Source organism: Pipra filicauda, unplaced genomic scaffold (genome assembly GCF_003945595.2).
Source record: "Pipra filicauda isolate LSUMZ 115617 unplaced genomic scaffold, ASM394559v2 scaffold128_size5466820_pilon, whole genome shotgun sequence".
NCBI lineage: Eukaryota > Metazoa > Chordata > Aves > Passeriformes > Pipridae > Pipra > Pipra filicauda.
The window spans coordinates 2,728,977-2,753,406 of NW_024103751.1; the positions used below are offsets into that span (position 1 = coordinate 2,728,977).

At 34.5% G+C, this 24,430-nt stretch overlaps 1 protein-coding gene across 1 annotated transcript in view; it reads left to right on the plus strand.

Moving 5' to 3' along the window:
- Positions 1-24,430, plus strand: part of ASCC3 (activating signal cointegrator 1 complex subunit 3) — a 246,623-nt gene that overhangs the window by 192,408 nt on the left and 29,785 nt on the right. The window contains exons 32-35 of the mRNA XM_027731475.2: positions 2,175-2,307; positions 4,817-4,942; positions 14,032-14,143; positions 14,416-14,550. Coding sequence (XP_027587276.1) covers positions 2,175-2,307; positions 4,817-4,942; positions 14,032-14,143; positions 14,416-14,550 — 506 coding nt within the window. The remainder of the gene's footprint in view (positions 1-2,174; positions 2,308-4,816; positions 4,943-14,031; positions 14,144-14,415; positions 14,551-24,430) is intronic.

The window sequence follows — 24,430 nt, forward strand, 5'->3', positions numbered from 1 at the left end:
TGTTGAATCTGTGGGACTGTCAGAAATCAGTAATAGAGAAAATAATGTACTTTAAAGAAATCAGAAACTCAATAAGCATTGGAGACTTTCTATGCTGTTTTAGAAACCTGTTGTACAGGTACTCACAAAGGCTTTAGAGAATGCTGATACTTTTACTCTTTATTGCCTTTTTAAATTCAGGCAACTTCAGCACTGGGAGTTCAATTCCTGCTTTTTCAATAAGACTTGGGATGGGGGAGGGAGTGGATGGAATACCACCATCTGTGATGGAAGCATTCAGATTTTGTTGTCTGCACTGCAACAGAAAATGCAGATTCTTTACTTTATGAAGAAACATGTGGTGTCATTTGCCTAAAGCAGTTTTATTTTTAACTTTCTAGAGAATATTTGTGCATCTGGAATTTTTGTGGATAGGTAGCACAGTTTTGCAGCAGCAATAAAATGAAATGTAATTAATTTCTTTCTGAAATACTTCCAAAAATTTCCCAATACTGTCTTTAATGCTGCCCTCAAGTTATGCCTTCGCTGCTCCATCATGATATTACTTGGTTTTCACTACCAAAGTTACCTTTCTGTATCAGGAATGCATTTGGCTCCAAGGAAGCAGCTGAGGGCAGAATGAATCACTGTGGAGTGTTCAGTAATTTCAAAATAAGCAAGAATGCTTCTTTGAGTGAAGTCAGAGGTTTTGGGGAGGGCCTTTTTCAGTTACCAGACATTTATTTAGTCAGCCAGTTGGATCATATTTAACATTTCAGGAGTTTAGTCCAGTGATTAAAAGCGGCCAAGGAACATATAGTCAGTAAAGAAAATATTGATTTTGTATAATTACATAGTGGATATTGGCAAAAACAATTTCCTGATGCTTTTTAGTAAATCCATTTCCTATATGGTATTATGCACAATTTAATTTACCACATTAAAGTCGTTTCATCACCCTCCTGTACATACACCTGTTCAGAAGCAGCAGATTTAAATAGTTTCATTTTTACATTTTAATGTCACTCCTAAACTAACAAAAGGAATAAACTGATAAAAAACATTGCTGTCTATATAGCTTGTCAGTACATAAGTGAAAACATGTTACTAAAAACTCACCATTGGGTGTCTATTTCTCCTATAATGGTCCACTGATGTATCCCATTATCTCTGGATTTTCTTTACCCAGCTGAGCTTTGGGCCAAAAGCTTATTGATTCTGAACTCAAAGAAATCTCTTTTCAAAATGCCCAGTACTGCAAGCCACATGTTGGGCAGGTATGATAGAGCTCATAGGGAATAAACAAAACATAAAAAAGTTTTAAAATAAAGATGTAAAACTTACTTAGGAATTGCTTTCCATTGTTTCTTGTAAGTTAAACAGCAGTTGGAGGTACCAGAAAGGAATCAGAGCTCTGTTGAGCAGGACACAAAACAGCATGTGCAGATGCACTTCTCAGATAAGACACAAACAAATAAATGATAAGCATACTTATCTTAGTGGGCAGCTAGCAAGTTGAGCATGTTTTGCATTAACTAGTATTTTCAATGTTCATAAAAGTCATTAACTAGCATGTGCAAGTAATGGTGTGTAGGCAGAGTAGTAGAGGTAAGCTTTAGTTGTATCAGCTTTTAAATTTGTATATTGTGATCTGATATAGGGACAACATAGGATATGAAACCATCTCTAATCCTGTGCTATTAACGAATATAACTTGTCATGAAATTTGAGTGGTAAATAACATCGCATTCAGAAATTAGATATTGCCTTTAGCATTTTATCTCTCAAATACTCAAAACCTAGGAAATCGTATCTAGCAGAAAAGCTTATATGAGAAACTTGTATAAATGTGAAGTCACATATTTGAAAATTGGAAAATAATACACAGTTGTCATTGTTGCCTTCATGAGTTCTCTTACTCATCATCTTTAATAGCATATGACCAAATGAGGGATGGATGTGGAATGGAAGGAGAGTAGATTAAATTTGTATTAGACATAAGCTTGGATTCTGTTGCAGTGGTGGTCTTTCAGTATGCAGGAGGATAAGTCTCTGCCAGAAAGAAGTACATCATAAAGTTATCTGAGATAGAAAAAAAACAAAAATCCTGTGTTGTATATTACACAGACATAAATACGTTTATTTATGCATCCAAGCAAATACATTTGGTTTATACATTGTTGTCTCTTTGGCAGATGTACTTCAGATGATGGGACGTGCTGGCAGACCACAGTTTGATGACCAAGGAAAAGCTGTAATTCTAGTTCATGATATTAAGAAAGACTTCTACAAAAAATTCCTTTATGAACCTTTCCCAGTGGAATCAAGGTAAAGATAAAGCAAATACTACAAATGAGGGACAGAGGAAGTGGAAACAAAATTCCTGTGCTGGAAAACTCCTACATATTGGAGTCAAGAGGAAGATCATTTTCAAAAAAATATTACCCGTCTTTACCCATCTTTCTCCCCTGAGTTTTCAAGCATTTTTGAGCTCTTCAGTCCATTCCCAAATAATACTACAAATACCTCTTTGGTTCCAGGTGTTGTCTCAGACATGTAAATGAGAACACAAACTGTTTTCAAGGGCAGGGTTTAGGACAACTATACATGATTATCAGAGCCCTCTTCGAAATTCTGTGACAAATTCTTAATAGCAAAACGTAGGTGAGTTTCTAACACTTTGTACCTAGAGTACTTGTATCATTATAGATACTACATTCTTCAAAATTTCACAAGTTCAACGAGAAATCTACATGGTGTAAACTCTTCCTAATACACTTTCAACATATCTTTCCTTTCAAAATTGCAACATTTTTGTCAGAAATGTAGAAACACTACCTTTTTGCAGCCTCTCTGAACTTAGTTTGCTGTCTGGCATAATGTAATTTGTGCCTTGGTTTTGATATTTTTAATATTCTTAGTTGTTCAACTAGAAGCTCAACTCCTGTAGATGCATGTTTCATGGAGGAATTCTCAGACATCTGATAAAGCATGAACATTACTGAAAGCTTTTCTCAGTGATGAAGTATTGTTCTCCTAAGGAAACTTCATCCCTCAACATAAGCAATAATGGGAGCTTTATTCTGCTCAGGAAATTTGTAGGAATTTGAGAGTGCAATCCGCCTATGAAATGTAGTGGAAATGGACTGGTGTATTTGAAAATTAACTTCTGTGGTGCACAGACAGACACATAATTTTTTCAAACAGAAAATGTGGAGACATACATTTCATTTCCTTAGTAAACCACACTTTTTTAACATAGAAATTTCATTTAGCACAAAAGGCTAGGAGTTGCACTTCTTCAAAATGATAGCAAATAAGTCAAAAGAGTGGTTCTGATTAAAATATTGATGATATAACCAGACTGCATGGCACTAGCATAAACTAAGAAATATCTCTGTTCATTGGTAAGTGATGTTTCTAAATAAAGAAATCATATCTTCAATATAACAATAGTAATCACACCTTTTTCCTGTTTGGAAGACTATAAATATTCTGTGTTTCTGGTAGCTCATTTTATGTGTATATATTTACTTTGTAACTTGATATATTCCATCTTTTGCTATAAAGAAAGAATATTTGATAACCTTTCAGATGAAGATTCACGTATTAATAACAATCTCCCTAAGTTCTGTGTAGGTTGTGAACCAATTAACTTAGATTTGTCTCGGTCACTTTTATGATCAAGTATTTGAAGAGAAACTATCTGAGTGTTTTGGAGGGGTTTTAGTTTGGAATGCTTTCCTATCTGTTCTGCCAAAGAGCAGATTTATCAGCTTTGTATAGTATTTCCAATTCGTAAAATTAAACTTAATATTTTTTTAATTAAAGTTTTTCATAAAAGCCATTGTCTATGTATTAGTTGTAAGACTTGAGTACTCAACTCATATAACAGGCCTTGTGCTCTCCCTGATCATAGGCCTGAAACACCACACATTAGAAACAAAAGAAAAAGCACTCATTATTGTGGAATTGGATCATCTGTCCAGTTTCTGTTGGACAATCTGTGTAGAACACCTGCAGTTCTGACCTTTAGAAGCATTCAGTCAGCAGTATAGAGCAGTAAAACAGCTACTCAAGCCAAATTATTCTTTACTTTTAGCAAGAGGGAAAGAACATTGGGAAAAGAAAAAGGATTATAATATGAGAAAAATTAGATTGAACCTTAAGGATATTTGCAATTCTCTGATTGAACTCTAGCCAGGCATGATCTCATTAGATACCCTAATGGAGGTCTTTGTTCCATTTAATGACACAGTATTTTATTTTTTAAGAATGACTTTAACTGCTTTTGTTCTTCTGTGTTTTTGAGTTTAGATCTTTCTGGGTAAAAGTAGCTGCTCTTCTTTTTTTCTTTTTTTTTTTAACATTGGATGAAGATGAGGCAAAATCTGGGGAAAGCAGTTTTGATGTAATTTTAATAACCCTCAAGTATTTGTCGAGTATTAGCTAAGCTATTGCCACTGTTTCATTTCCTGTTTGTCTTTCCAGATGATTCTCTATTGGATTAAACCAGCATGATCATATGGTCAACATACAATATTCACAAGTTACCACTGAGTAGCTCCATCTGAATACATTCCATGAATGACTTAAACTTGTGCATTCTTGGTCCAATCAAAAAATAATTTGAGCTTCATTCCACTATCATGTAAAGGAGATGACTGGCCTTGCAATTACGTTCCCCCTTCTTCCGCTCTTCTCTTTTACCAGAAGATAAATATATAGTATTTTCAGATTAAAAGTAATAAACCTTTTAATGGACAACTCTACGAAATATATTACCTGTCTTTGTGATTGTAAAGTCAGCTAAGTCCTCTTGTTTCCTGTTCTTCAGCTTGTTAGAAGTGCTGGCTGACCACTTGAATGCTGAAATTGCTGCTGGAACTATTACATCTAAGCAGGATGCAATGGATTATATCACCTGGACTTACTTCTTCCGTCGACTTATAATGAACCCAAGGTGAGTATACAATACAAATGCAATTTATTCTCAAGGTAACTTGAGGTTAGAGTTGACACAAAGGTGATCCGTCTGCTGTTGGAGCCTAGAATACTTAGCAGTCTCCAGTGTAGGAGCATTACTGGCCCACACATGGAATAAATCTTTGTGTGCACATTTTTTTATAATTTTTTCTCTAAATATAAATGCATTTTTTGGCAGATAACTTTACAGCCTGGTGACAACTATAAAATAGCCTTATTGAGAGGACTACATCAGCATCCCTAAAATAAAATTCCAGATTATCACATTCTTTCAGATATTGTATTTATAATGCAATTCCTTTTTTTTTTTTAGCTACCACATTGGTATGTTCTGCCCAGTTTTCTTTAGAAAATTTATTAAGACCTGGACTTTCCTAATAAATGAGAGAATAGCTATCAGCTGTTTCTCTGTGATAAGGTTTGCTTTCATTAGGGTATCCTGGTGAAACCATGTGTGCAATATTTTTGATGATTGCTATCATCCTGCCTAGCTCCAGCTGGTATGCAGATCATTCTGAGCTGTTCCAGCTATGTAGCCTGCCTTTGTCACAATACTGTTTTGGGTAAATGCTATGTTACCTGCCATGTGATCAATCACTCACCTGCCAAAATAATGTGGCAAATAAGGAATTAATCATTTAGATCACTGCATATTTTTTAATGTACTCCAGAATGTTGTATTTCTGAAATCATGTTAACATCCATAACATTTGGCCAGATTTTCAGCTGAGTTCTTTATGGGCAACTGCTGCTGGGAGCCTACAGGTTATAAAATAATTTTCTTTAATCCTTTTTAGTCTTTATTAGTTTTGAATTCTGAATCTAGTCCTATGCTGAGGATCTCCCACAAAACAAACAGAATTTCCATCTAGTCTTCTTGAGAAATAAAAAATGCAGAGTGTTAGAACTGTAAACTAAGGAAAACATTCAGCCTTCTCACTTCATAGCTAACAAAATGCATACATTTATATGGAAGGTATTTCTCTTCTGAGAGTGACAAGCAGCTAGATTCTGATTTTGTGTAGGTTAGATGTTGTACTTTTTTAGTATAAAGAATAAGTATTGTTACTTTAAAATGTCTTGCTCTTGAATTACTGTGGTAAAGTTCTTTAGTTGATTTGATTTTGGCAAGCTTTGATCATGTGGTATCTGTGGTAGGTAGATTATTAAAGACACAACATATAGCCCAAAGGTAAGTGTAGAATATAGAAATATCATTGTTTTAATTGAATAGGCAAGCTCTTCCCAATATAAAAGAAGGTTTCCACTGGAGGTTGGCATGTTGACTGACAGTCCTTTTTTCTCTGCAGTTTCTTTACTGTCATGGAAAGCTAAATCTGGAGTTATCAATTTCAAATTTATAGCAAAAGTTCTGTTATTCTGAAAGGATTGTGGGAAGAAAGTTGGGAGGAGAGGGGAAGAAAAAACCCATTTCATAATGAGATATAGAGCCTTCGTAGCGAAAAGCAAGATGAACAGATCTTGAGTAGTCATGACCATAATGCTAGGATAGGAATGTCAGTTGAAGTTTCTAATGAAGTTGGAGTCTTCCATTGGAACGCCACACATGCAGGTTGGAACAGTTCACAAATTGAGCTGCTTTACCCCCTGTGTCATCCACACGGGTACTCAGCATTCCTTTTATATTTAGTCATGAAGGGAGAAAAATGAAGGATATTATTAATTCTCCCAAAGAGGTCACTTCTAGATACAAAGCACAAATGTAATGAATGTGCATGCATTCCATTCTTTGATAAGATAATAATATGAAGTTTCATCCAAAGTTACTAAACTATCCAGTTAGTAGTTTTCCTGGACCTACTATCTGGGGTATTTCCAGACCTCCTACAAGCCAAGCAAGCAGTTCCAGTAGTCAGTGTTTGAATGAGATACATCGAAGGAAAACTGAAGTTTTATGAACAGAAGTCAGTGATAGTTGAGATAACTTTGAATAAATTGCAATATGAATGGAGTTTACTGTGCCATAAGTGAGCATATGAATTGATTGATATTACGAAACAAGAACTATTTGCAGCCTGTAATAATCCAAAGATTCTGGGGGTTATTTTTTTTCAAAAGAGTAGGGGGACAATTGCTGATTTTTGGTTTACCCAGTACCCACTCAGTGTCACTTGATAGAAGTGTTCTTTATCATGTCCTGCCCCAAAGCAATTTTGTTGACTTTCCACTGTGAAACAAGAACTATTTTCCAGACAGCAGGTGATTGTACCTTAGTGGTGAATAAGTAATTCCTGTATGCATGATTATTAAATTGCCTTGGGATTCATTGGCATAAAAGTTATTGCGTGTGATGCTGTAAATCCCCAAAATAATGGGGATTAGATAATATGCAGGAGATTTATATTCTCATTTATTGCCAGTTTTAGCTACTTGTATGTTAAAGCTGCATAAACAAATGTAGGATCATCCTATTCCCATCCAGTATCATAAAATGCCTTACAGAATGCTTACAATTTGTACTGTTTAAGTAATGGTAATCCATATTTGTTGTGAGATAGAGAACAAAGTATCCTTTTGCTCTAAGTGTCCAGGTTTCTTCGAAACATCAAGTCATTATGAAAGTTTTTCTGGCAAACTTGAGATAATTTGTTAAACTTGTGATTATTTTTTTTAACAGTATGGAAAATCTTTGCATGTTAAAATACTTCTTTTCATCAAACCATTTTAATTTTCTTGTTTGATGAACCTCTGTCTTTCAAAATCTGTGGAATGGGTTTTAGTAGTCTAGTTGAGAGGAGCAATTCAGCTGTTGATTTGGGGGAGTAGAGTAGCTGAGTGCTCGTTTTGTTTAGAGGCACACCAACTAGTTGTGCACATGCTGTTCAGGAGATGATGTGCAAACAAGAGCGGTGGTCCAAATAAAACTGTTTATCAAAGTGCATCAGTCTCAATATCCAGAGTTTCTTCTCTGTTCTTCCCCATGTTAAGTCAAAGTTTCTGTGCTACTTCGGTCAAGTACTACAACATGTTCTCCTTTCCACATAGAGCTGTGGTCAATATGTTCTTTACTTAGTCAAGGTCACACATGACAGATCAGTGAAGTATCCTGTTCTTTGCAAGGGGCTATTTTGACAGGTCCATCTATCTTCCTTCCTTGTCTGAAATGCCTTGATTATTTCATTCTTTTACCTTTATATAAGTTTATAAACTGCAACTTTCTACAAAAGAGAAATGGCTATGGGAAACATTTTCTGTAAATCAGGTTATGATATTTTCCAGATACATGTGCAGCAAAAGAGAAATAGAAATTTACAACATATGTAAAGTTAAGCAGGATCAGCTTTCATTTGGAAAGTTAATTTTTAGATATTCTGAGAGCACATATCACATCACTCTTAAAATGTGTGTGGCTATTTTTTGTATTTATAAATATATATGAGAGTGCATCTGTGTACATGTACACACTTACAAAATCAGTTTTCTATGTAAATTCCTTGTGAAGACCTGAAAAGAAAATTTTATTAATTCATTCTGAGAATTATTATTAGGGGTTTTTTTTTCACTTTATATCAGTCTTACAAAGTTTTCTGGAGTGAATGAATAATACAGCATAAATTATAAATAAATTATCTCAGACTGCTGCTCTTATCATCATACACTTATGTTTTACTTTAAATTTCAGTTTCACAGTATGACTAGCTGAGCATGTGAATAAAACATCTGAATACAAATTATAATTATATACTGCTCCAGTATAGTTTTCGGTATTGAGATGACAGGTAATATCAGGATAGAAGTCAGTCAGGATAGCATACGCATGTATTTCAGTGACCTAAATCACAGTTATTCGGAATCTTGGGGTTAGTTTGGAATTGTATCAGAAGGGGGAATTACTGAAGAAAGTTAAATTAGCTAAGATTGAGATAAAATGAAAAAGTTTGGCAGTAGCTACTAAAAGAAGCTAGAACAGGCAAGTATATTACCAATATTCATATTTTGAGTTGGTAAAGAGATATTTCACAGGGTGGACTCTTCCTTTTACAGTGACATTCAGATCTATATGCATGCTCAGATACATATGCATTTATGTATATATTCCATAAATGACAGCTATAGACATTATTATGAATTTCATTCTTTTGAATTGTTAGGGTCACAGCGATGTGAAAAGCACAGGAATGTAGTTCATGGTATGGTTTTACCAAATATTCAGACAAATAAAGTTTTTCTGAGTCTGTCAGACAGGGAAGCCCCAGGGTGCTGAGCATTTGAGCCACCTCCTATTCCCCACTCTGCTGCAATCTTAGGTGAGAATACAAAGCTGAAGACCCCACATATCTGCATTCAGAAAGCAAATTCACATAATTGTCTTCCTACTTCTGGGTATGATTTACCTGTACAAATTGACTGTTGGAATGTATGATAGGAAAAAGAAATGTCCAGTCAACATGTAAGGAAATTTACGTGCATCTATTACCTCTCATTTCTCATCAACACATCTTGGGAGGTAAACTTTCTTGTAAATGTTATGATTAGAAGCACTGATGTGGAGGAAAATACCTTGATGATGTCAGAGAAGTTGGACTGGTTTTTTGTTCTTACATAGCCACAATGTACAGTATGCTAAAAGCTGATTAAAGATAGCAGTGTATCTATTTCTCATACTTGGCATAAGCAAATATACGGATGCAAGAAAACATGATGGAAGTAAAATACAGAAAGACATAACTGTCTGCAGCATTTATGAACACTGTAATGCATTTTAGCAAACCAGTCATTGATTCCAGAATCAATCAGTAATGCCTTAAAAACAGAAGTGAGTTGGTACATTGATTCATAGCTCTCTGGCTATGAAGGTTCATCAATTGTGCCATATACTCCGTACCATTTCCATGGTACCATTTGAAGATGGCAGCTGCTGAAGGCCACAAGCTGATGAAAGTAAATATAATTGATGAATGCAGTAAAGGGACTTACAAAAAATTAGTATCTATGCTCCCTCATACTTGTTAATAACAAAATTCTGCTTTCAGAACTGTAAAATCTTAGAAAGCACACTTTCTTGCTATAAACTAAATGCTGTGGATTCATCTTTTCGTGCATTTGCTTCAAAAGACCTACTGGCTAGTTTTTTCTTTTAATATTTTTGCCTGACTCTGTCACCAATTTTCATTATGTGTGTCACCATTACTACCGTATAATCTGAACATAAAAAACATGGTGCTGTAACAAATGACTTCACAGCATTGACAGTTATAGCAGGACCATTTCAAGGCTGATGAAAAATTTCCCAGAGAGATCTCAGGTCAGGTTTACATAAGCTAAACAGGAAATGATTGCCACCATTCACATTAAATCCTAAATGTTTTGTGTAACTTCATCTACATTTTATGTTCCTGCACGTCTCTCTGTCTCTCTCAGCTGATGAAATTCCACACTTCCTTAGATTAGAGAAATAAGTTCATGTTTCACAGTTTGTTGTTCTTGCTAAGCTCTACAAGGTTTGGGGATTTTAAATATGTTTTGAAAAGAGAATAAAAAGTTCCTTCAGCTTCTGATTGTTTAAATTTTACATACTTTGTAAATTTTTATGATACCTAGGGGTTTGTTATTGCTTTTTCCCTATGGACTACTAATGGAAGTTAGCCTGTCTAGCCCATGTGCTAGATGCTATTAGGATAAAACTGCCTTTGACTTTCACACCTCTCAGGGGACGAGTAATTGTTGTGTTCAAACAGCCTGTAATTGTGATCCCGCTGGCTTTCTCAGTGCGCTTCTGGCTATTAGAATCATTAAACAACTCAGCACCTGTTAACAGCATTGTAAATATTCAACCCTGCTTGTGTGCAGGTTGAGTCCAATATAGGAGAAGGCTTACAGAGCCCAGCCTCATAAATTAGAGCTTCTGACAAGTCAATTATTGTGAAACTGGGCTTCACTGTGAAATAAATGAAATGGTGTGCTGATAAAAAGGTAGGCTGTCTGTTTATAGCAAAGGGAAAATAATGACTAGATGATTCAATGCAGTGAGCATGAAACTGCATTGTTTTTATTCTTTATCTGTAATTAAATAGATAGGTAATATGGCTTCATAGAGGAACTCAGGTACAATGCAGGTTTTATACTTGGAGCATACCAACATGCAGAATTCAACTTGCATTTATGCCTGCACATTGAAAATACTGTCTAATGTCATGATACCTCTGTTTACACCAATGATTTTAACACAGTCTTTGAAGACGAATGGCTTTGATTTTTATTAGGGGAAAATGTGCTGAATTACCAAGAAGATCCTGTGGGTGTGCTCAAAATTATATTTACCCCATTACAAACAGTAGTTAAAACATACTGGTACCACTTCACTCAAGATTGCAAACCATTTAAAATTTTTCTTTACATTGTTTTATTTGTACTAGGCAGCTAGATATTTACTCCTTTGACAAAAAAAAAAATTACCAAAAAGCTGCAAATTTAAAATTCACATAATTTTTAAAAGGCATTATAAATGCCTTTTATGATTATAACTTCAATGTTAAATATTACAGATTAAGCGGAGCACGAGATAAAATCTGTTTGAATTAGTGTCTTAAATTAAAGTCCAAGTAAAGAATTTCAGCGTACTGCCCAGGTTTCTTCCTTTGTTTTATCAGTATTAATCATCAGTGTTATGGTACTGCAAATAAAAGTGCTGAAATTATATGGTGGAAGTCTGAATACCATGACAACAAAGTGCCTTAATTATAAGCATTTCAGTGGTGTTCTGTTCAATTTAGAGAAAAATACTAATGAATTATTAGTGGTTTAGGTGTATGAAATAGAAAATATTTTCACATCCTTAAACAAGTTATCTAGCTAATTTGCTCAATTATTTTCAAAAGGTAAACAAAATTTTACAAAGTGATTTCTGCTAATAAGCAGAGACTAAATGTTTTCAGTGGTGTCAGGCAGATAAAAGGAGCAGGTGGAAATATTTACCATTTTGTATGATCACTGTATTACTTCAGTACATTTAAAAGGGAACTCATGAAAATTAGGTTGCATCAAAAATACTGTTAAAGTACTTTTTCTACAAGAAGTTTTCTTTGCATGAGGCTGATAATATATGGCTGTCTACCATATAAAGTGTTTTAGTCAATACGAATATTTCTCTCAGTTTGTTTTGGATTTGAACAATAGCTATGTTTTAAGCATGAACCCATATAAAATGTCAGAGTTGAATACTCCACTGCCATATATCTATGCTTTGTTGTTGTCTAATGTAGCTGACTGCTATCAGAACAGATTTTTGTAGTCTTTTTCTTACGGTAGTACTGTTTTACTCCTACTTCACCCAATTATAAGTAAACATTCAAAGCTTCACAGAATTAATCCCATAATTTGGAATTAATAACAAGAGGAAAAAAAATCTGGAAATTACAAGACTGCTATTTAGCATTCAGGCTTTTTAAGTTATGATACTGCTATTTAAAAAGATAAATGTTAAAAACCTTGTTTAAGAAAATAATAGTGCAAATCAGATTCTGTAAATAAAGCAGTTATGGAAGAATGTTTGTAGTGTATAAAAATGCAATTCCATCTTTTGAAATTTGCAAACAGCAGCATTATAGTAAATGAAATCGAGCTTAACTCAGAGAATGGGGTACATCTGCCCAAAGTCTAAAGTTCTTTCTTTTTTCATCAGTGATTACATTTCACCTCATCCTAAAGCAGGTCTTAAAATACTTCAGATTAATAGCATTCTGCAAGCACATATTTCTTTCAGTTGGTAATAAGGGGTGTTAAAAAACTAACTCAGGTGCAGCTGTAACTTTGTAAAATTGGCTAAAATTATTCTCAGCAGTGTTTTACAACCAGTTGTTCACCTGCACAAAATAGCACTGAAAGAACCTACTCTCCTTTACAGCATGTGGCATTGTTTCAAGTGGAGATGCTGAGTCCATCATAACAGTAGGAAGTCTTAGTAAAGCAACCAGTTAGAACAAAGTAGCATCTTTCATCATTGCTCAGTAGTCTATTTGTGCAACAGTATTTGACAGAATTAAATGAACGGGGACTAACTTTTTTATTGTGGTTTTTAATATTTCAGTAAATCATCAATTTTTGTTTGTTTGTTTGAATTCTGCTTTGAAATTGCATGATTTAATTGCTCTGCTTAAATTCGGAATTTTATACCTTTCTGAGCATGCTCAGTTTTTCTTTATTGCTCATTGAACTTAATTGCTAGTTTCTGAATTGGTGTCTCTGTTGAATCACGGACACAAGTTCTTACTGCATTTTTGTCTGGAGTAAAAGTTCTCACTGGACTTATGTTAGTTTGTGTGAGTAAAAATCTATTAATGCGCCTTAATTCTACAGTTAAAGAGTGCAAACTTCAGTCACCGTGTCTTTTTTATAGGCTGGCATAAAAGTATGAACAGTTTTCCTTCACACAGAAGACAAAGAGCCCTTGTGACTATATAGCTTACCTAAACATTTTATATGACAGTGAATATGTGAAGTAACCACATTGACAAATACCTTATTCTTTTTTTTAGCAAGTTTAACTTTGAGAATAAAATGACACAGAAATATAACAACACTAACATTTGGATTGGTGTAAGTTTAATTTTTCAAGAGATGTCACTATATGCCTAGTTTTTACTTTCAGAGTTCCAGGATGTAAGAACAGTTGCTCTCCTGGGTGGGTTTTCTTTCTTTCTCTTGAAGTTAAAATGCTGGTACTTGTGTTACTATTGCTTGCCCACTTTCATGCTTATCAGGAAAGTGTACTTATGCAATCAGGAAAATTTTCCCACTAACACAATATAGCCAGTCCAGTTCTGTTTGTATCAACCTTTCTATTAATAGACAGATAAATTGCCATCTTTCCATATGTACATGCTGGTCTTATGTTGGTTACTACCACAAACCGTTTAAGAATTATGCATTTCTTTTTAGTCTTTATAAGATAATAGTTTTGTGTTTAATTGTTTAATGTGGATAGTTGCTGTTCCAAGTATGAGTGTTTTGTAGAAGCCTTGATAGTTTTCTTACAAGACATTATTGTTAGAAATCTTCAGAGTGTAAAAAATATTCATGTAACGCATCTGTTTTCAATTTATCTAGTTACTATAACTTGGATGATGTGAGCCATGACACTATGAATAAGTACCTCTCAAGCCTTGTTGAGAAATCCCTGTTTGATTTGGAATGCTCCTACTGTATTGAAATTGGGGAGGTAAGACTAATCTATGCCTTACAAGATTCAGTAAGATACGTGCTCCTAAAAGTTGTGAACAGCAAGATACATGCTCCTTGATTTGAGATGTTAGTTTGTCTATGGAGCTCTTTGTAAGGCATATGTTGAAAATTGTTGTGGCTAAATTATGGTGCTAAATCATTTTTGCTGTTCTCTCTTTTAAGGTAGTCTTAACATATTTCACAGTTATGTAGGAACCCTTAATATTGAACCACTTGGCAACCACGTATATTTGATTCCTCTTCTAACAGGATAATCGCAGCATTGAACCTCTGACATACGGCCGTATTGCTTCCTATTACTATCTGAAGCATCCAACCATTGGGATGTTCAAAGAGCAGTTGAAACCTGAAAGCAATATTGAAGAATTGCTCTTAATTCTGACAGTAAGTGCTGATATTTTCTTAACTTTAACATGCATACTTTTTGACTCTTTAAAGACAGAAGTGTATGAAAAAAACACTCCAAAATAAGGAAAAGCCTTTCTTTCCTGATCTGTAATTTAATTTTTTATTGTTTTGAGAAATATACCTGAATAATTTCTGGTGTTTCAAGTGTTTCATCAAATCAGTGCATCAAAATTAATTTATACATTTCTTTCTCTTCTTACGTCCCTTTATAAGGACAGGATCTATACAAATCTGATATTTGTCCTTTCTAAGTTAGGTATAATACTAAAATGCCAGAGTAATAACTGTATGTCCTAAATCTGTAGCAGGACCATCACATTGCCCTGGGACAATCTGGAAGACACAGCAACTTTAAGAATTAAGGGAAACACATGGGAAAAACCTCTTTCCTAAAATGTCTTCTTCCTTTTCCCAGACACCTCATGATACTTGAGATCATAACCTGAAATAACATCATTTCATACTGTTAGTCTAGTGACTGTTTAATAGACAAGTGCAATGCAAGGCCAAAGACACAGTGTACAGTGCACTGTGTTGGTATTATATTCTCACCATAAAAGAATCAGGGTTTACTGTGGTTTCCTTTTTAAGTACTTAAGTAGTTATATCTACAAAATCTCCTTTTTCAAAATGCTGTAACTCTACTTGTACACATGTACTTGAAAACAAGAAGTGCCTGAATATTATTCAGGAAAATTTATTTTTACCCACTTATGATTATAGTCTCTGTTACATTATATACATTATACAAGTGGCCCAAATTCTGTAATATTCTGACTTCCAAGTGTTAACTTCAAAATTTAGAGTCCCATCTTGCAGTATTTATGTATATAACTTTTATATTCATTATTGTTTTGACATGCTGCCAAAAACTCTCTTAGGAGAAATACAAGAAGAAAAGTTAAAACAGTGCTATTCAACAGTTTGCAACTCAACAAAACCTGATCAGCATTTTATGACACTGGGAAAACCACTTTTCTAATACAGAGACTTTTCTTTCTGATAAATTTAAAATTACTTGCTGCAAACATTCAGAGTTACAGCTCAGAAATAAAGGCCACAGTAATATTTTATAATGGAAAGTGTTAGACAGCCTAAATAGGAGAATTGCTATCACTGACCCTGCAGTATCAGTAGTTCTCTTGTCAGAAAACATTGCAATTATATTAAATGAAATTCAGTGTACTCATCTGAATTCAAAATGATAATCATCCACAACTCCTATATGTCCTGTATGTAAAATAACTGAAATTTTAGGAAGAAATGTCCACATGTGAACAGAAGTTAAATAATATAATATTGAGTATTCGAGATGAGAGCTTTACTCCAGCTGTCATTAAAATCTCTTCTCTCTAGAGAAAATTTTCTCCACCTAGAAATGTCAGGATTTTTTTTTCTGATAAAATTGGGCAGGGAAAGTTTGAGAACAGCATTAGCAGAGATGGCATTATGTAACACTGCCTAAGCTAGTGAGCAGTATATGGAAGAGGAATGATGGAAGCAGAACTTAGTGTTCCATGTCTTAAGTCCTCATGTATTTGAACTGCTTGCATTCAGGAAGCGCAAAAGTAAATGGCAAATATTTCTGTGGTAGGTGAAACCTAGGACCCTACTACTAGGCAGAGATTGTAAAATTTTAAATTTATTAAGCTTGCTTTAATTCTTTCTAATTTTTTTTCCCTAGAAATATAGTCTTTGAAGCTGTCCATTTACAATCCTAAGAGGAATGAGACTAAAAGTAAAATTGCTTAGGGGTCAAAATGTGCCACATGTCAATTTAAAAGATGAAAAGGATATATGAATGCTGGATGCCATTAGAGCTGGCAGTGTTTGCTTACTTTTTATGGGGATGTTGATTTTCATAATTACCAGTGGAACTACTGTTCTGTCTTGTTGAAGGTGTAAATTGAAAGGATTTTTTTCAGTCTGATGTAGTGTTGAAAAGAGTTGCCATTTCAACAGTTATTGCCAAGGATTTTTTTTTTCCCCTAAACACTGTGAATTAATGAGTTTTATAATTACAGCAGTTGCTTCACACCTCTATTGTTAACCAATGACATTACATCTGCCTCACTCCACTATTGCCCTCCTCCTTCTTATTGAAGCATTTAGCAGTTTTGGCAATAGGGAATTACATGGCATGGGGTAAGTAGTCTAATTAGGTATAAGTGAAAATCCTGAGGGAAAAGGATGTTTAAAAAGTAATTTGAAGAATCTCTTAATGATGCTGGAACTGAAAGCTGTAACTCTAGTACAAAAAGGTCTGTTATCATTACAAAACATAATTATAATTGTGATTATTTTTCTGATCACTCAGTTTTAAAGTTTTGAATTTTGGACTGTGTTTTTTAAAAATAACCATTGGAGCATTTCTCATGCAGTTGCAGGATTTTGTAAATGCAACACTTATTATTTGCTGGCATTTTTCATAATCTTGCAAACCTTTAGACATTTACAAGTTATCTGATATATATAAGGAAGGCAGAAGTGAACAATTTTAACAAAGAAAATCATGATTTTTTTGGGTTTGAAATGGGATAATGACCAAATATATATGGAACTTGAAAAGGAGCAAAAGTTTGTTTAAAACAAAACGAGGAAAAAACAAGATTGCCTTCAAGAATTCAGAAATTTAGGATTGGGTTAAGGGGTTGAAATCTGAGTTTGATTAAGGGACTTTGAGTTTCAGATTGATACTTTTCCATGCTAATGGAAGTGTTCAAACATAAGGATTGTTCACCAGTGAATTGTCAAGGAATCTTTACAACTCACCTGAAAAAGTAGTTTTGAGTCATTCTGTTTCTACTGTTGGTGGATCCCTCAAAAAAGTCACTCAATAGCAAGATTGGTTTCCACTTAGTAAAGGCTACTCATAGTCTTCTGTGGTGCCTGTTGTTTTCTCTGTCTTTATTTTATCTTTTCATTTGATCATCTGCCAGCATTTTGCAAGATCAAATATATTTTTTTCCAGTATGCTGTACGGGTTGAGGTATTCATAAAATGAACAGGAAAATGGCACATAAGAACAGCCCCACAGTCATGTTGGAAGTATACAGTAATAAGTGATTCAAATAGGTGGGTTACAATCCCCTCACGCTTTCCCTGCTCCTCTTGGATTCAGTTACTTTTGTCACTGACTTGTGCTAGTGGATGTGTATTTTTTTTCTGAGAGAAAATGTTTGATGATTTTCCATAGAGCTTTCTTTAAAACTTTTCTAACCGTGCTCAGACAGTAGCAATCCAAATGAGCTTAATCACTGTTGAGTTATGGTGCTTCTTGCATTAAGTATTATTGATGAGAAAGTGTTCATGAATTATTACTGACAGGCTGAATTTCCCTGAGGTACCTAAAGACTGTTTTCTTTTATTCTGAAAGTTAGGTGCAGAGATTAAAACAGAGATCTAGGTAAAAAACAAAGAGATACTTTGGGGTGATTCTTGTCTTTTTCTGCACAAATGTTTTTAAAATCAAATAGAGATTAGTTGTATCTTGACGAAAAAAAGTCTGTCTTGCTGATTGATCAGGATTGTGATGGCTAGATCCACTAGTTTTGTGATTTTTGGTGAATTGTTAGTATACTTACCTTGTTATCTGGTTAATATTTCTATTTACAGAGCAAATAATTTGTCATGCCTGTCCCTACCAGACAGTAAAGAAGAGAACATTATTACCGTCTTTCATCCCTTGTTTTATCTGCATGTTGTCCCTGATTTCTGGTTTTTTTTAATTCAACCTACAAAAGAAAACTAGTTGGTTTTCATGTGTCTACTGCTGTCTTTCATGTAAACTGGTAAGAGATAGGTTTCTTTTGTTAAAAGCTTTCAGGGAGCTTAGAGACAGAACAACATGGTATTTGTGTTATAGCGGGGCATACATGTCTGTCTTTCTGATGTAAACATGGACTTGAAAGTTTTTTATCCACATACCTCTTCCCTATATTTCTTTCTGAAAATTAATGTGGTCACACTGGCTTGTATTAAACTAAGTAATTTGGAACTCAGCAGAAAATCTGTCATTGCTGGAGACACAGATTTGGAAGGTATAAGGAGGAAGTTCATAAAACAGGCACTCTCCATCCCAGATAATAGATAACAAAAGAGTAAAGTTATTAATGCCTTATCTGTCTTTCATTGCCCATTAGATATTTGTACAATGAGATTCTAGATAACTCTATTAACCTGTGGCTTTATTTTCTGTTCGTCATCATTGGCACTAAGCAGGGAAATATGTGAGTCTTTGTGAATATTTACACTCTCAGTCTAAAATAATTTTATTTCCATATCACGATTTTATTGCTGGTTTGGTCTCCCATTAAGGGGCCACAAAGGTTTCTGACTCAGTGATAAACCATCTTTTCAACAGGTCCCCAGTTAGGCACCAGGGAAGGGCAAATTAATAAATTACAAAATTACTGTTCAAGAAGAAGCAAATCTGTTTTTTGTAACATTTTCCTGCAAGCCACAGCAAAAAACATTGCTTTTAGGATATTTTAAGATATTATATAAAACTGGGTTTCTGTTCTATAGTAATTGCAGAAAAAAATCAGATTGTTTTTCCTACGTCAGTAATTTTCTACTTTGAAATTACATTTGTGTTTAATTTAGAAGAAAATAAAGGTGCTACTATGAGTTTCTTCAAGGCATAAAAGCACAGCAAGACTATATTCATTACGTTACTCTTTTTGAATATGACATTTCAGTGTCAAGAATAGAAATACTTTATAATGTAAAATTTATATCAGATGAAAATCAATTACGTTACATGCTAACCTTTAAAGAACTTCCATATTTGATTTCACATCTATCGTACTCTCTCAACAATATGAACATGACTGCTGTGGACACTTTGCAAATAGAAAGAGGCCTCAGCCATTATGCATATTTTAGTGACCCCTTGTAATAGAAGAAAACTGTTACCTCTTACCATTAAATCTTTTCTTTGCAATAAATCCATACCAAGGACTGTTCAATGCATAAATTTCATCCTAAACATAGGCATTCCCAGGATCATTTACTTAATTTTTATGCATTCTATATTCTCTGGATTTTAATATTTTAAAACATTTGTGCTTCAGTTCCCACTTGAAACATCCAGATGATATCACAGTGTGTTTAATAAAATAGTTTAAATTTGAAAACAGTGTTTGGGTTCATGAAAATAAAACAAAATGTTATAGTCGATTTTAATAGCATCCAAATTTGATATTCAAAAATATCTTGTACGTAGCAGAAAAAGTACTTATAGGAATACTCACACACTCAATTAGTCTTGATTTTTCTCTAGTCCCAGTAGATGGAGCAGTTTTTAATGTTACAGTAGTAATTGGATATACTAATTTTTTTCTAACATCACGACACAGCTGTTTCCTATTTTTCTTTTTCCAAAAGATTGTTTGATTTTTAGTTTGAAAGCATCATATGCTGCCTGCCTTTCCAGAAAAACACAGTCCATTGGTAAATCAGGCTAACAATGCCCACTACTGACAGCTAACTGAACATGGCATAAGTCTTCCATTTTTATGGCATCAATAAGAAAGAATTACAGTCAAAACCAGAAAATATAAAACTCTCCCATCTCCAATATGCATGACTTTCTAACCTCCGATTAACAGATCTCCTTTTTTTCTTGTCCAGTCTTCTTACTCAATTTCTGTCATTATGTGCCAGTTTAAAAAAAAAAAAAAAAACCTGAATCGATATTCAGGAAAGTTAAAACCCATTTTAAAGTTGTAGTTAAAGGTTTTTGACATATACTTCCCATGAGGAAGGCCATAAAACAAAAACTGTTATCTTAGATATAATAAAGGTATTTGTTTAGGGTTTTTTATTTGTTTTGATTGCAGTGCATTGTCCAAGGGAAAAGCTTCTGAAAGTGTATATAGCTGCAATAGTGGAAGGCAGTAGCCTCAGGCTGTATGCCCAGTTCAAACAGCTGCTTTAGTAACTGTTTCTGTCAGAAAAATGAGGAAATAAATTCCTTTAACAGAAGCTATAGGTGCAGTTATAGCAACAAAAGACCCATGCATACCAATGGAAACTATTTTGATGAGCCAGGAGTTGTTACAGTTGTATATGCTAGGGCAGACAGAAGTACTGTTCTGGTCTTGTACTTAAAAACATGAATGTTGGCTGCCATCGGTGGCAAATCAGTGTTTGTCCTTGGTACGTACAGTAGAAGCAAGTTTGTTGATAGCAAGCTTGGTTTAGCTGACTGCTCAAACCTGAAGGCAATTCAGCAATGGAACATTTGTTTGTTTTAGCACAGACACCCTTTACTTATCAGTTGGCAGTTAGAATTGTAGCCTTCATCATGCAAGATTTCGAATTATGCATAATTGTGTACATGCAGCCATCTTTTGGAAAGTATTCATATGGAAAATGAAATGGCTTTCTTTTCAGCATCTTGTCATATGCCTTGATTTGTTTGTTGAAATAATGTTTGCATTTGTTGAAACAAAACTGCAGTTCTGAACAGCATCTTTATTAAGGTAAAGCTGAACATTTTATAATTTGCAATACTACTTTGGTAAATGGCTGTGTGTTCTTGTGCCCCAAGTACTCCAGAAGGCAGTCTTATAAGTTCAGTGTGCTTTTAGCAAGTCAGTTCAAGTTCTGCCTTACTTTCTTCCTCTCAATCTGTAAATAAAGCACGATAAGCAAATTTAGACCTTCTGCAGCCTGCAGTTCTTTTGTCTTCACTGCCTTCTAGGGAACACCTTTGATTTTGGTAGAATTATACATTTGTACAATAAATTATAACAGTTAACAATCATATAGCTGATGAATTTGTTTTTACAGAATAGAGTGACACCAACTGGGCCATACAGACTGCTGTTTAAAGGCACAAAAATGTTTTTGTCTGTCGGCAGAGAAGTTATTGCTTATAAAACTGTTAAGAAAGAAGATGACATATTGTTGCTTGTTCTCTGATTGGAACAAAAACTTCAGGATAAGGATTGGTTTGGCTGAAATAATTACATCATACAAGATTGGTATCCAGCATATATTGTTCCTTTAGCATAGTACTTTAAAAAAAAGGACATAAGAGGATTACTGATCAGTCCTTAATGAAGTATCTGACACTTGTATTTGCCTATTTACATTTAGATTCTTTCTTTGTCTCATTTTCTTTTTTTTTTCCTTATGGGACCTGTCTAGTTTCAGAAATAGAATTTTATTTTAAATGTTGATGTTATGTTATGTTCATCAGAGATGAACTTTTAAGAAATCTGCCTCTTCTATTATTTGCCTAATATTTACAAGATGTTTATTTAATGATTACTTAGGTTTGCTACCTGTAATGTTAGAAGAAATTGCAGAGGGATTTTTGCTACTAAAAGGCCTAAACTTTTCTTAGTATTTTGAAATTGGAAATTTGGTGTACCATGGGAAGGTTGCTTTTAGAGAACAAACAGTTGCAGATACTAAGCCTCTGCAGCTTAATAAATGTGAACCAGGCATCAATAAAAATATTAGAATTGATGTATCAGAAAACAGTCAAATTATGCACTTTTAAAAGTATTTTTGCCTGCGGTAATGCTCAAATACAGCTTTCCTTAATTTTTAGTAGGTCATTGTCCTATTTCCCATGGAAGAGTCAAATCAGACATCACCAGTTTGATTGGGTTGCCCACATGCCAGCTTCCACTGCCTTCCATTTCTGTCTTCCAGTGGAAAAGACTAGCAAGCCAGCAGGGATTATTCAAACTACTAATTTTAAGAAAGAGAAACTATCTCAAGTCTATACCTTTCACATTATAGGGTGAGAAAATAGCTAAAATTCGTCTCACAACAGGCCTCTTAAATGTTTCTCCTAGCAAGGTGAAGGAATGTTACCATGTTCTCTTATAATGTGTGTCCATACATGTCTCTTGACAAAATATTTTTTAGGTACAACTGATGCATACAGTATTAAAAAATTTTATCTTAAGCATATTAAATCATTGAATACACAGTATTTTGTAGGTTAAGGAGAGGAATTTCAACTGTTTTATCATTTGCTCAAGGTAATAAGCAATGGTAAACAATATGAGGTATAGATAATAGATAATTTTTTCCTTTGTATATAATTGCCTTAATATTTACTATATGTAGTCATATAAGATGCTAATTTTTAATACTTCTTTAGCTATAAGAATGCGTGTTTGCTTTCTCTTGATTCACACAGAACAGATGGATGCTTGACTGCCTGCTAATCCACAGCTGGAATGGTTTCAGCGGTTTCCACGTTGCTGGGTTAGAGTGGCTTTTCTAGTGGACTGAGAGGGCAGCAAGAGAGGGATATCATTATTCATCAGTATCCCAGTGGGATCGCTGCCAGCAGAGATTAATTTTTTCTGTTATGCTTGTAAAACAAGCTCAGGTGGAGTCTCTAATCCTCAGGGCACGGGTGGCAGATCAAGGAAGATGCTACAAAGCTAGTTAATTTTCAGATTCTAGGGGAAACAGAAGCTCTGTTAGATGTATAAATACATGATTGCAAATTTAAGTAGCTCAAATCCAAATGGGATCTTCCTAGACATCTGGTCCTGAAAATCTCAGTTTTCTTTGTCTTTTAAAAGAAGTTCTTAAAACTTTACACCAGAGGCAAAATTTCTGCAAGTCTCTTAATCATCAGTTATCTTTCTGTTTTGTTTTTTTTTTTTAATACAGCTCTTACAGTTCACTTTAGATTAATGCCTTTATTTACAGGTCAGAAAGACCTAGTATAAGTCTGTGTAGGAAAACTGAGTTTACAATATTCTCAAAAATTTGTGTGCAGTGAACATCACCAAGAAAAATTATCACTGCACTAGGAATATATGGTATGTCCCATTCCAGTAACAGCATGTTCCGTTAAGGTCAAGTGTGGTACAAGGGTGTTTTTGCCATGTAATTCTTTGTATCAGACCTGTGGTCATTCATGACAGAAATGTTGATAGAACTTCCTCAAATCAAGCACCCCAAAATGCTCACAGATTTTCTATTTGTTTAATAGACTTCAAAATATTTTTTTTTACTGACTTTTTTGCCTCCTCAGTGATTACCCGTCTTTCTCACCCTTGTAATTACCAGTGTTTTCCATCTCTGTATTTCCTTGTAGCCCTTAAGTTCTTCAAAACATTTAGTCAGATTTTCAAGCAATGTTAATCCACATAGCTACACTGAAATGAGTGGAGATGTGCCAGTTTTTATCAGCAGGGAACTACCCTTATTGAAATTTACTTGCAGCAGCTGTCATTTCCTCTTAGACTTGTGTTTTTTTATTATAATATTAAACTATTTTCATTTAAAAGTGATCAGAGTTAGACCAGTAGCACTGGCTTGCTGAAAAGACATTGTTCATGTAGGCACCTTCCAAGTTTCCCATATATTTCTGCCAGTTCGTATTGTTCTTGTATTATTCTGGCCTTGAGCCTCTCTTGAACAGAGGCTGCTACTCATTTCACCACATGTTGACAGGTGTTCACGCCTGTGAACTTTTTATTCCCTTTTGTCTCTGGTCACATAGTAGTCTAGATCCGGAATTTAATCCAGTACAAAAATGCAGCAGTGTGCATTTGCGGCTCCCCGCTAGGGGAGCTACCACAGGTCAGCAGATTTGAAATCCAGTTTTCAACACACAGAGCTTTTACAGCTTGCCATTAACATATACAGTATATATGGGCCCCATTTCACGTAAAAAAATTAGTAGCACTCCTGTCTCCATGCAGAGTAGCATTAACTTAATGCAGAGATCTGTTAACTTCTTCCCTGGGTCTGGGCTCTGCACTGGAAGATCCCAATGGAGGATCAAAGCCAAAGACGGAAAATGACTGATCGCTTTCCCAGGAAAGCTCTGTGCCAGGATTTGCTATTACAATTTTTATTGCTATCA